This window comes from Ranitomeya variabilis, chromosome 1 (genome assembly GCF_051348905.1).
Source record: "Ranitomeya variabilis isolate aRanVar5 chromosome 1, aRanVar5.hap1, whole genome shotgun sequence".
Classification (NCBI taxonomy): domain Eukaryota; kingdom Metazoa; phylum Chordata; class Amphibia; order Anura; family Dendrobatidae; genus Ranitomeya; species Ranitomeya variabilis.
The window spans coordinates 768,355,327-768,367,588 of record NC_135232.1 but is presented as its reverse complement, the minus strand read 5'-3'; the positions used below and the strand labels follow the sequence as shown (position 1 = coordinate 768,367,588).

General features: G+C 43.8%; 1 protein-coding gene across 2 annotated transcripts in view; it reads right to left on the bottom strand.

Annotated features, from left to right (window-relative positions):
* ELL (elongation factor for RNA polymerase II) overlaps positions 1-12,262 on the bottom strand; it is a 98,595-nt gene that overhangs the window by 49,855 nt on the left and 36,478 nt on the right. The window contains exons 2-3 of one of the 2 annotated variants that reach the window (XM_077271931.1): positions 10,276-10,323; positions 5,040-5,161 (exon numbers count right to left, since the gene is read on the bottom strand). In XM_077271931.1, coding sequence (XP_077128046.1) covers positions 5,040-5,161; positions 10,276-10,323 — 170 coding nt within the window. The remainder of the gene's footprint in view (positions 1-5,039; positions 5,162-10,275; positions 10,324-12,262) is intronic. The other variant, XM_077271932.1, reaches the window with a different exon arrangement.

The window sequence follows — 12,262 nt, the reverse complement described above, 5'->3', positions numbered from 1 at the left end:
CCCCCGACTACAAATACCAGCCTGCAGCCGCCCCAGAACTTAGGCACTTAGCCTCTCTCTTCCCACTCCCATGTAGCGGTGGGAGATGGGGTAATAAGGGGTTAATGTCACCTTGCTATTGTAAGGTGACATTAAGCCGAGTTAATAATGGAGAGGCGTCAATAAGACACCTATCCATTATTAATCCTATAGTAGTGAAAGAGTTTAAAAAAAAAAAAAAAAAGCCAGAAAAAAAAAAATCGCTATTCGGCATTTAACTACCGCATCCGGGCGGGCGGCTGGAAATGACGTCATCGCCGACCCCCGTCACATGATCGGGGGTCGGCGATGCATCAGGAAGGTAACCATAGAGGTCCTTGAGACCTCTATGGTTACTGATCCCAGCTAGCTGTGAGCACCCCCCTGTGGTCGGTGCTCACAGCACACCTGCATTTCTGCTGCATAGCAGCGATCTGATGATCGCTGTTATGTAGCAGAGCCGATCGGGCTGTGCCTGCTTCTAGCCTCCCTTGGAGGCTATTGAAGCATGGCAAAAGTGAAAAAAAAAAGTTTTTAAAAATGTGAAAAAAATATTAAAAATATAAAAGTTTAAATCACCCCCCTTTCGCCCCATCCTAAATAAAACAACAAAAACCTACACATATTTGGTATCGCCGCGTTCAGAATCGCCCGATCTATCAATTAAAAAAAAGCATTAACCTGATCGCTAATCAGCGTAGCGAGAAAAAAATCCGAAACGCCAGAATTACGTTTTTTTGGTCGCCGCGACATTGCATTAAAATGCAATAACGGGCGATCAAAAGAACGCATCTGCGCCGAAATGGTATCATTAAAAACATCAGCTCGGCACGCAAAAAATAAGCCCTCACCCGACCCCAGATCACGAAAATTGGAGACGCTACGGGTATCGGAAAATGGCACTTTTTTTTTTTTTTTAAAGCAAAAGTTTGGAATTTTTTTTCACCACTTGGATAAAAAATAATTTAGACATGTTAGGTGTCTATGAACTCGTAATTACCTAGATAATCATAATGGCAGGTTAGTTTTAGCATTTTGAACCTAGCAAAAAAGCCAAACAAAAAACAAGTGTGGGATTGCACTTTTTTTGCAATTTCACAGCACTTGGAATTTTTTTCCCGTTTTCTAGTACACGACATGGTAAAACCAATGATGTCGTTCAAAAGTACAACTCGTCCCGCAAAAAATAAGCCCTCACATGGCCATATTGACGGAAAAATAAAAAAGTTATGGCTCTGGGAAGGAGGGGAGCGAAAAACGAAAACACAAAAACGAAAAAGGGCCGCGGCATGAAGGGGTTAATTGGATTTCTGTGGATCAGGGAGTATATTGTTTGCTTATTATTTTAATATTTTTTACAGGTGACTATGGCTTCGGGGAACAAAGTGACAAGTGATGGTGAGTATGTAATCTATGTTATATGTACTGTATGTCTATATGTATGTATGTATGTACTGCATGTGGCATGTTGCATATCGCATGTAGTCGCATGGTGCATGTCATCGCATGGTGCATGTCATCGCATGGTGCATGTCATCGCATGCCACATATTGCACGTCATCGCATGTTGCATGCTGCATGTCATCGCATGCTGCATGTCATCGCATGTCATATGTTGCATGTCATCGCATGTCACATGTTATCGCATGTTGTCACATGTTGCATGCTGCATGTCATCACATGTTGCATGTCGTCGCATGGTCCATGTCATTGCATGGTTCATGTCGCCACATGTTGCATATGCATGTAGAAAAGCCGCATAGACACCATCACGTGTTTCTCAACTCAAGCAATGAATAGCCAGGTCTTTCACCGGGAAGGAACAACCATGGGAAGGGCAGCATCCAATAAAGGAAAACCACCTATGCCAAAACATGGTATCCATCCACAGACAGCTGTTTCGGGGTATTTGCCCCTCATCAGTGTGGAGTAGGAAACTGGCTATTAGGAGCAGTGCCTGGTGAAAAGACTATAAACATGAGGATGAATGACCTCGGGGAGATCAAAACATCCAACACCGCGGAGACACCATCACGTGTCTCTCAACGCAGTGATCCATAACACTGCCCCATCCCTAATGGGATTACTGCGTTGAGAAACACGTGATGGTGTCTCCGCGGCTTTTCTACATGCATTTGCATATTTCCCAGACCTCCGCCGCCGCACCGACCACCGCCACCGCACCGGCCACACATCTCAGCACATGAGCGCGGCTGGCCAGTAGATCCCAGCACAGCCCCGCAGGTAGCCCCAAGCCCAGTCACTCTTGAGTGACTGCTGTCTGTGGAGGTTGGGTCACGCCTGTTGCTGACATCACGTCAATTTCCAAAGTCTGGAAATTGATGTGACGTCGGCGGAAATTAGCGGCGGCTGCAGCCTGGGGGTCACGTGACCCGGACTCAGCCATCGCCATAGCACTGCTCACAGGCGAAAAAAAAAACCAGAAGGTATTTATAAAATTGATTAGGGGCCCCGGGGGATACATTGGGGGGTTAACTGAAAGTAGTGGACAACCCCTTTAAAAGGTGGAAAAAGTTCTGAAATTATTCTTCTGTGTATGAATTTTGTTTACATGACAAAAAACAGGCATTTTAAAACAGGGTTGAGGGTTCTTTTTATAATGGCAAATTTACCAAGTATGAGATTAGCTAAAAAAAGGATCAAAAGATCATGTATAACCAAAAATGGGACCAATGAAAAACCATCTGGTCACACAACAAATATACATATAGATCTGTGGATAAAAAAAAAAAAAAGTTGAACTAATGTACTGCCATATTCTGAGAGCCAAACAAAATTATTTATTTCCAAACTGTATTCTTCGTATAAAAGCAGTATACAGGTCCTTCTCAAAAAATTAGCATATAGTGTTAAATTTCATTATTTACCATAATGTAATGATTACAATTAAACTTTCATATATTATAGATTCATTATCCACCAACTGAAATTTGTCAGGTCTTTTATTGTTTTAATACTGATGATTTTGGCCTACAACTCCTGATAACCCAAAAAACCTGTCTCAATAAATTAGCATATCAAGAAAAGGTTCTCTAAATGACCTATTACCCTAATCTTCTGAATCAACTAATTAACTCTAAACACATGCAAAAGATACCTGAGGCTTTTAAAAACTCCCTGCCTGGTTCATTACTCAAAACCCCCATCATGGGTAAGACTAGCGACCTGACAGATGTCAAGAAGGCCATCATTGACACCCTCAAGCAAGACGGTAAGACCCAGAAAGAAATTTCTCAACAAATAGGCTGTTCCCAGAGTGCTGTATCAAGGCACCTCAATGGTAAGTCTGTTGGAAGGAAACAATGTGGCAGAAAACGCTGTACAACGAGAAGAGGTGACCGGACCCTGAGGAAGATTGTGGAGAAGGACCGATTCCAGACCTTGGGGAACCTGAGGAAGCAGTGGACTGAGTCTGGTGTGGAAACATCCAGAGCCACCGTGCACAGGCGTGTGCAGGAAATGGGCTACAGGTGCCGCATTCCCCAGGTAAAGCCACTTTTGAACCATAAACAGCGGCAGAAGCGCCTGACCTGGGCTACAGAGAAGCAGCACTGGACTGTTGCTAAGTGGTCCCAAGTACTTTTTTCTGATGAAAGCAAATTTTGCATGTCATTCGGAAATCAAGGTGCCAGAGTCTGGAGGAAGACTGGGGAGAAGGAAATGCCAAAATGCCTGAAGTCCAGTGTCAAGTACCCACAGTCAGTGATGGTGTGGGGTGCCATGTCAGCTGCTGGTGTTGGTCCACTGTGTTTCATCAAGGGCAGGGTCAATGCAGCTAGCTATCAGGAGATTTTGGAGCACTTCATGCTTCCATCGGCTGAAATGCTTTATGGAGATGAAGATTTCATTTTTCAGCACGACCTGGCACCTGCTCACAGTGCCAAAACCACTGGTAAATGGTTTACTGACCATGGTATTACTGTGCTCAATTGGCCAGCCAACTCTCCTGACCTGAACCCCATAGAGAATCTGTGGGATATTGTGAAGAGAAAGTTGAGAGACGCAAGACCCAACACTCTGGATGAGCTTAAGGCCGCTATTGAAGCATCCTGGGCCTCCATAACATCTCAGCAGTGTCACAGGCTGATTGCCTCCATGCCACGCCGCATTGAAGCAGTCATTTCTGCCAAAGGATTCCCGACAAAGTATTGAGTGCGTAACTGAACATTATTATTTGATGGTTTTTTTGTTTGTTATTAAAAAACACTTTTATTTGATTGGACGGGTGAAATATGCTAATTTATTGAGACAGTTTTTTTGGGTTATCAGGAGTTGTAGGCCAAAATCATCAGTATTAAAACAATAAAAGACCTGACAAATTTCAGTTGGTGGATAATGAATCTATAATATATGAAAGTTTAATTGTAATCATTACATTATGGTAAATAATGAAATTTAACACTATATGCTAATTTTTTGAGAAGGACCTGTAGAAGAGACCTGTCAATCACCTCTAGCAGCACTGAGAAAAGCCAACTGGGGGTGGTGCCGGACTGGCCTCGTCTATGGTTATAAACCTGGGGCTGAGCTAACTAGTATAACTGGACGCAGACAAGGCTCGGATTCATGCAGCCTGCGGTTTGGGCAGCATGTACCAGATGACAGGTTCCTTTTAGGGTCAAATTAGGCCTGATTTTTAAGGGGTGACCATGGGCTTACACCAGTACACCAAGGAGAAGCCATGTATTGTGCTGCCACCTAAGGCCTCATACTAGGCGCATCTGCACTTTTACCCACAACAAGCCTTTAAGTACAAAATCTGCATTTTACAACTTTCTTAGATCAAAATGTACACAATAGATGTTTTCATCCTTTAGAATACAACATAGAACTATACAGCACACAGGAAAGAGAATATTACGAGCACTGTTTCTTTAATTCCATAAGGACATCATTGGGACTCCCTTGGGGTGTAGATGGACAATATAGAATTTGGTTTTTCTGATATATAACAACATGCAGAATGTAATTAAAATGGTTACAAAGTGGAAATGGCTCACCTCTGAACATACTGCTGGATGCAATCAAAGCTCCCTTGAGGGCTATCCCTGCCAACATTAGATAGATAGAAAGTGAAGGTTCGCACTTCCGTAGGACAGTCCGGTCGCGGGATAGTTATTTGCTGTATAGGAAATAAACATGGCATCAAAATTTATGACAAAGCACACATTACATGAATATACAACGCACTGATAATAAACGACAAGACAGATGTGTAGAACAAGAGCAGTTTGATAGAAAATCGGATGGCTGCAGGAAAGGTGGTGGTGGTCACTGGGCTACTTTTTATCATGCAAACTGTACTTTCACCTAACTTAGAATAAAACCAATGCTAAAAAAATGTAAGAAACGTTGTAATGCATCTTATCAGAGAAGTCTGCAATTTTCTCCATTAATGAGCCACTTCATCCCCTACTCCTTGAATGCAACATTCACTCTGACAATGAGCTCAAATCACTCTTGCTCAAGAATAGAATGACTGCCAGGACAGTGAGGTGTCAGGCTCGGTTCACGTCTCAAGTCGTCATCCCTTTATAACTCTGAAACCCTTCACCTATTCAGGACATGCGAAGTGACAAAAAGCCGTCCCGCTAACAGATGGTCTTCAGCTACAGCTCTGGCAAAAATTAAGAGACCACTGCAAAATGTTTAGTTTGTCCGATTTTTCTCTTTATAGGTATATTTTTGAGTAAAATGTAAATTGTTCATTTATTCTATAAACTTCTGACAACATATCTCCGAATTTCAAAGCAATACATTTTGTATTTATTTTCTGAAAATGAGAAATGGTCAAAATAACAATAAGATGCATTGCTTGCAGACATCAAATAATGCTAAGTAAACAAGTTCATAATCATTTAGAAACAACAAAACTAATATTTTAACTCAGGACGAGTTCAGAAATCAATATTTTGTGGAATAACCATGATTTTTAATCACAGCTTTCATGCGTCTTTGCATGCTTTCCACAAGTCTTTCTCACTGCTTTTGGGTTACCTTATGCCACTCCTGGTGCAAAAATTTAAGCAGTTCTTCTTTGTTTGATCGCTTGTGACTATCCATCTTCCTCTTGATTACATTCCAGAGGTTTTCAGTGGGGTTCAGATCTGGAGATTGGGCTGGCCATGATTTGATGTGGTGGTCCTTCATCCACGCCTTGATTGACCTAGCTGTGCGTCATGGCGCATTGTCCTGCTGGAAAAACCAGTCCTCAGAGTTGGGGAACATTGCCTGAGCAGAAGGAATCAACTGTTTTTCCAGGATAACCTTATATGCGGCTTGATTCATACATCCTTCACAAAAGAACAACCTGCCCAATTCCAGCCTTGCTGAAGCATCCCCAGATCATCACCGATCCTCCACCAAATTTCACAGTGGATGCAAGACACTGTGGCTTGTACGCCTCTCCAGGTCTCCGTCTAACCATCAGATGACCAGGCAATGTTCCCCAACTCTGAGGACTGGTTTTTCCAGCAGGACACTGCACCATGCCACACAGCAAGGTCAATCAAGGTGTGGATGAAGGACCACCACATCAAATTCCTGTTATGGGCAGCCAAATCTCCAGACCTGAACCCCATCGAAAACCTCTGGAATGTAATCAAGAGGAAGGTGGATAGTCACAAGCCAAGGTCACCCAAAAGCGGTGTGAAAGACTGGTGGAAAGCATGCCAAGATGCATGAAAGCTGTGATTAAAAATCATGGTTATTCCACAAAATATTGATTTCTGAACTCTTCCTGAGTTAAAACATTAGTGTTTATGTTTCTAAATGATTATGAACTTGTTTGTTTTTTTTTTGCATTATTTGAGGTTTGCAGGCAACGCATTTTTTTTGTTATTTTGACCATTTCTCATTTTCAGAAAATACAAAATTTATTGCATGGAAATTCGGAGACATGTTCTCAGGAGTTTATAGAATAAAAGAACAATTTACATTTTACTCAAAAATCTAATATATAAAGCTGAATGTGTGTGTATATGTCCGGGATTGGCATCTGCACCGTCGCAGCTACATCCACAAAATTTTGCACAGTCACACGTCTGGACCCCGAGAGCGTCATAGGCTATGTTGTGAGGCGAAATTTTAACCCTGCGCGTTCCAATTCACCAAACAATTTTGCCCTTATCTACATAAAGGGGAAAAAGTGAAAGGAAAAGTGTTGGAGGCAAATTGACATCTGCCAGATGTGAACAAGGTGGGGGGGGGGGGGGAAAGACTTAAAGAATGAGAGCGATGGTGCCAAAGAGTACCGTATTTTCCGGCGTATAAGACGACTGGGCGTATAAGACGACCCCCCAACTTTACCAGTTAAAAAATAAAATCTTCTTAAAAGTCGGGGGTCTTCTTATACACCCTATGTCGTCTTATAGGGCCGGTGAATATGTGCCTTTTGGGGGGGGGGGGGAGTGATCCTGATGAGGACGAGGGGGCGTCTCACAGGAAAGTGAGTATCCCCCATTACCTTATCATAGCGGTGCAGCGTGGGGTCTCTGTGCTGGGAGCGGCGGCTGCTGTGCTGTGCTGTGCTGTGGCGGCTCCTCTTCTGCAGTGTGGGGCCTCTGGTGCTGTGGGGCGGTGGCGGCGGCGTATCTTCATACAGTCGGGGCTCCTCCGGCATCTCAAAGACTGGAAGCCCCGCCGGCAACTCCATGGGTACAATGCGGTCAGGTGGCCTCCGGGAAAATGGCCGCTGCTCAGATTCAGATCTCGTCCCGAGATCTCGGGAGACGAGATCTGAATCTGAGCAGTGGCCATTTTCCCGGAGGCAGCTCAATAGGTGCGATGCGGTGGCCCGGCCGCTGGGGGCTGCGCATGCTCAGATTCAGATCTCAACGAGATCTGAATCTAAGCAGCGGCCATTTTCCCGGAGGCCAGCGCATTGTACCGATGGAGTTGCCGGCGGGGCTTCCAGGCTGAGATGCCGGAGGAGCCCCGACTGCATGAAGATACGCCGCCGCCACTGCCCCACAGCACCAGAGGCCCCACACTGCAGAAGAGGAGCCGCCACAGCACAGCACAGCAGCCGCCGCCGCTCCCAGCACAGAGACCCCACGCTGCAGCGCTATGATAAGGTAATGGGGGATACTCACTTTTCTGTGAGACGCCCCCTCGTCGTCATCAGGATCACTCCCCCCCCCACCCACCATATACACCCGGCGTACAAGGCGATTCCCGGCGTACAAGACGACCCCCGACTTTTAAGAAGATTTTCAGGGGTTAAAAAGTCGTCTTGTACGCCGGAAAATACGGTATATACCGTACAGTTGCTAAGGTGGGGCCCCGACATGGGATACTCACCACACACGGGGATATGAACACACACAAAAAATGCGCCACACTACCACGTGTGCTTGAACACATATACCACCCTCAGCACACATTTCACCACACATACACCAACCTCGCCACATAAAAGTCGAAACACAAAAGTCGCCGCGCAAAACTCGCCACATGCAAACGCACCTCATGGAAAACTCGCCGCACGCAAAACTTGCACACGCGGAAAAATTGCCACATGCACAAAAGTTGCAACACATGCAAAAGTTGCCTCACACAAAACTTGCACATACTCAAAACGCACCACACAAAACTCGCCACGCGCGAAACTCGCCATGCGCAAAACTCGCCACACTAACCTGTCACATGCAACTCGACACAAAAAGTTGCTACACGCATGTCGCCACACAAAACTCATCTCACAAAAGTCGCTACATGCATGTCGCCACACGCAACTCACCCTAAAACACACACAAGTCTGGTATTATCCTTCAAAAATAAAAATCTGGTTAATAAGCAGACAAACTACAAGAGCAACAGATGTACCATATAGAAAATATGGCAGCTGTCAGTCACATGACCTGTCTATTATGTGTATGCGTGAGCTAATATATACTGCCAGGGGGGTGGTCTTCCTGTTGGCTGGGGATTTATCAGGCTGCCAATTTAGCTTACAAATACTGAGCTAAAATTACTGAGCAAATAACGTGTGAACGCGGTCTAAAACAGGAGGAGATGACACAGATATATACTATATACAGGGAAGATGACACGTATATACTATATACAGGGAAGATGACACGTATATACTATATACAGGAGGAGATGACATATATACTATATACAGGAGCAGATTACACAGGTATATACTATATATAGGAGGAGATGACACAGGTATATACAGGAGATGACATACAGGTATATACTATATATAGGAGGAGATGACATACAGGTATATAGTATATACAGAAGAGATGACATACAAGTATATATACTATATATAGGAGGAGATGACATATGTATATACAATATACAGGAGGAGATGACATACAGCAGGTATATACTATATACAGGAGATGACACAGGTGTATACTATATATAAGGGAGATGAGAAACATGTATATACTGAGGGGAAAATGAGAGGTGTGAGGTGAAAATGAGGGGTGTTAGGCGAAAATGAAAAGGTGTGAGTGCAAAATGAGAGGGAGGGAAAATAGTAGAGTGATCGGAAAATGACAGATGTGAGGCCGAAATGACAAGTGTTAGGGGGGGGGAATGAGAGGAGTGAGGGGGGAAATAAGAGGTGTAAGGGAGAAAATGAGAGATGTGAGGGGGAAAAGGAGAGGCGTAATGGGAAAATAAGAGAAGTGAGGTGCTATAACTAACCACAGATATTTACTATGCCCAGGCAACGCCGGGCTCTTCAGCGGATAGATAGATAGATAGATAGATAGATAAAAATCAGACAAACTGGCAACGATTAAGAGATCACTGCAAAATTTTCAGAGCTGTATGATCTGTACTCATATACTTCAATGTTGGAAATCAAAATCTGCAAAGTATACAGTAGTTAGAAGAAAAATGATAATGCAGCACACCCCAAAAGCGGTCTGGTCTTCAGCTGCACAATGTGAAGGGCATAATTTGTAGTTAGGGCAGTGGAGCAAAAAAAGTCTACAAAAATTAAAGATGAGTACTGCTCGTGGCTCACAAGATACTAGAACAAGTCATAAAGTGAAACCCCTGTAGGTGATCTTCAGCAGGACTGGAAGTGAGGACATCATGTCCAACTGCCTACAGCCAAACAGGCCTCAACAGTAAAGTGAATGACTTCTAGCCCTGGCGGAGACCTCCTTTAACATACATTCATGCACAATTGTCACCTTATGTAGAATAAAATTTAGACTTTGCAAAATGAAAACTATATTAGGGAGGAAAAAAAAATCTCAATCTTACCCCCTGGGTACCTTGGAATCGAATGGCTGGCTTCAAAGCTAAGGAGTCCTGGAAGGCAAAGGTATGATTTCAAATTTTATGAAAATGAATTACATGTAACCATATGTTAAGTACTAAAGTGCCCTCCATGCAGCCAAAGGTGAAGTGGCAAAATTATGGCCGCCTGCTACAACCAAATAGTTTAACAGTCTACAGCATATAGGGCTCAGTACACGGGCTTGAGCAACATCTGCCAGAAGTCTCTATGTTCCCTGCCTTTCCTTGCTTCCCTCAAGCATACTGTTTTATTATGACAAGATAAATCGGTTTGAGAAAATATGATGCAGTCATCATTATATAGCACTGTGCTTCTTTAAAGTTAGCTTACTAGGAATCCTTTGGAAAGTGAAAACTATATTTAAAGACCACCTGCACTACCCAAATACTATGATAAACAGTATATTTCAAAGTCAAATACCTTGTTTTTCTCAAAATCACAAAACTATAAAAGAAAAAAAAAAGAAAGAAAAAAAGATTGCTAAAAAATCTGGAAAAAACGCAGAAAAAAGTTAGGCTTATAGTTGCTATGGGCAACAGCTGAAGTCTTTGTTGGAAAGTATTGAAGAGAAACGGTCACCAGGTGAAAAGTGGACAGTGGTTTGTTTTTTTTGTGTATTTCTAAAGCCAGCATATGGGCTTTTTATATACGGTAATGTAATTTTTATGGTCTTTACAAGGAGTCGTTGCTCACCGGATTCCATGGTGACGCGGATTTCGGCTACTCTGCATTATTACCCCATGAGCCATGCCCCCCTGTCCAGACCATAAATATTGGCACCAAATACAAAGAACCAAACCTCGGGAATCGTATTGTGGATTTTTAAAAATTAAGAACAATACTGGGGAGCAGCAGGAATACAATAGGAGCAAATACTGGTCAGGTTTTCATAGAGGCAGGTCCTCTTTAAAAGAGCCTAAAAATCCAACTGATTATATAAGATCAACCTCCAGAATAGGAATGGATCGTCACTCAAAAGTCCAGAATACAAAACTCAAACATGATTAGATATTTTGCATTAGTCTGAGATCTGACATACACAGCCAGATTATGGCAAAGTACCAGCATGATACTATCGAGTACATGCTGATTGATATAGGCTGAACACGGGAGTTCCCCAGGGAACAATGCAGGGGCCATCTGCTGGAAAAAACACACCTCCTGAGTTTCCCCAATAAAACCCTAGAAAGATTTACTGGAAGCCTTTACTTTACATCCCACCACGTGTGAATAATCGGCACCAGCGTTGAGAGTTTCTGGAAGTGAAATTGAGAACACAAAACAGCCACACATCATGGTTCCTTTAAAGGGAACCTGTCACCCCCAAAATTCGCCTATAAGCTGCGACCACCGCCATCAGGGGCTTATCTACAGCATTCTGTAATGCTATAGATAAGCCCCCGTTGTAAGGGTACCGTCTCACAGTGGCACTTGTCGCTATGACGGTACGATCCGTGACGTTCCAGCGATATCCATACGATATCGCAGTGTCTGACACGCAGCAGCGATCAGGGACCCTGCTGAGAATCGTACGTCGTAGCAGATCGTTTGGAACTTTCTTTCGTCGCTGGATCTCCCGCTGTCATCGTTGGATCGGTGTGTGTGACACCGATCCAACGATGCGTTCGCTTGTAACCAGGGTAAACATCGGGTTACTAAGCGCAGGGCTGCGCTTAGTAACCCGATGTTTACCCTGGTTACCGTCGTAAATGTAAAAAAAACCAAACAGTACATACTCACATTCCGGTGTCCGTCAGGTCCCTTGCCGTCTGCTTCCCGCACTGACGGAGTCCCGGCCGTAAAGTGAAAGCAGATCACAGCGGTGACGTCACCGCTGTGATCTGCTTTCACTTTACGGCCGGGAGTCAGTCAGTGCGGGAAGCAGACGGCAAGGGACCTGACGGACACCGGAATGTGAGTATGTACTGTTTGGTTTTTTTTACATTTACG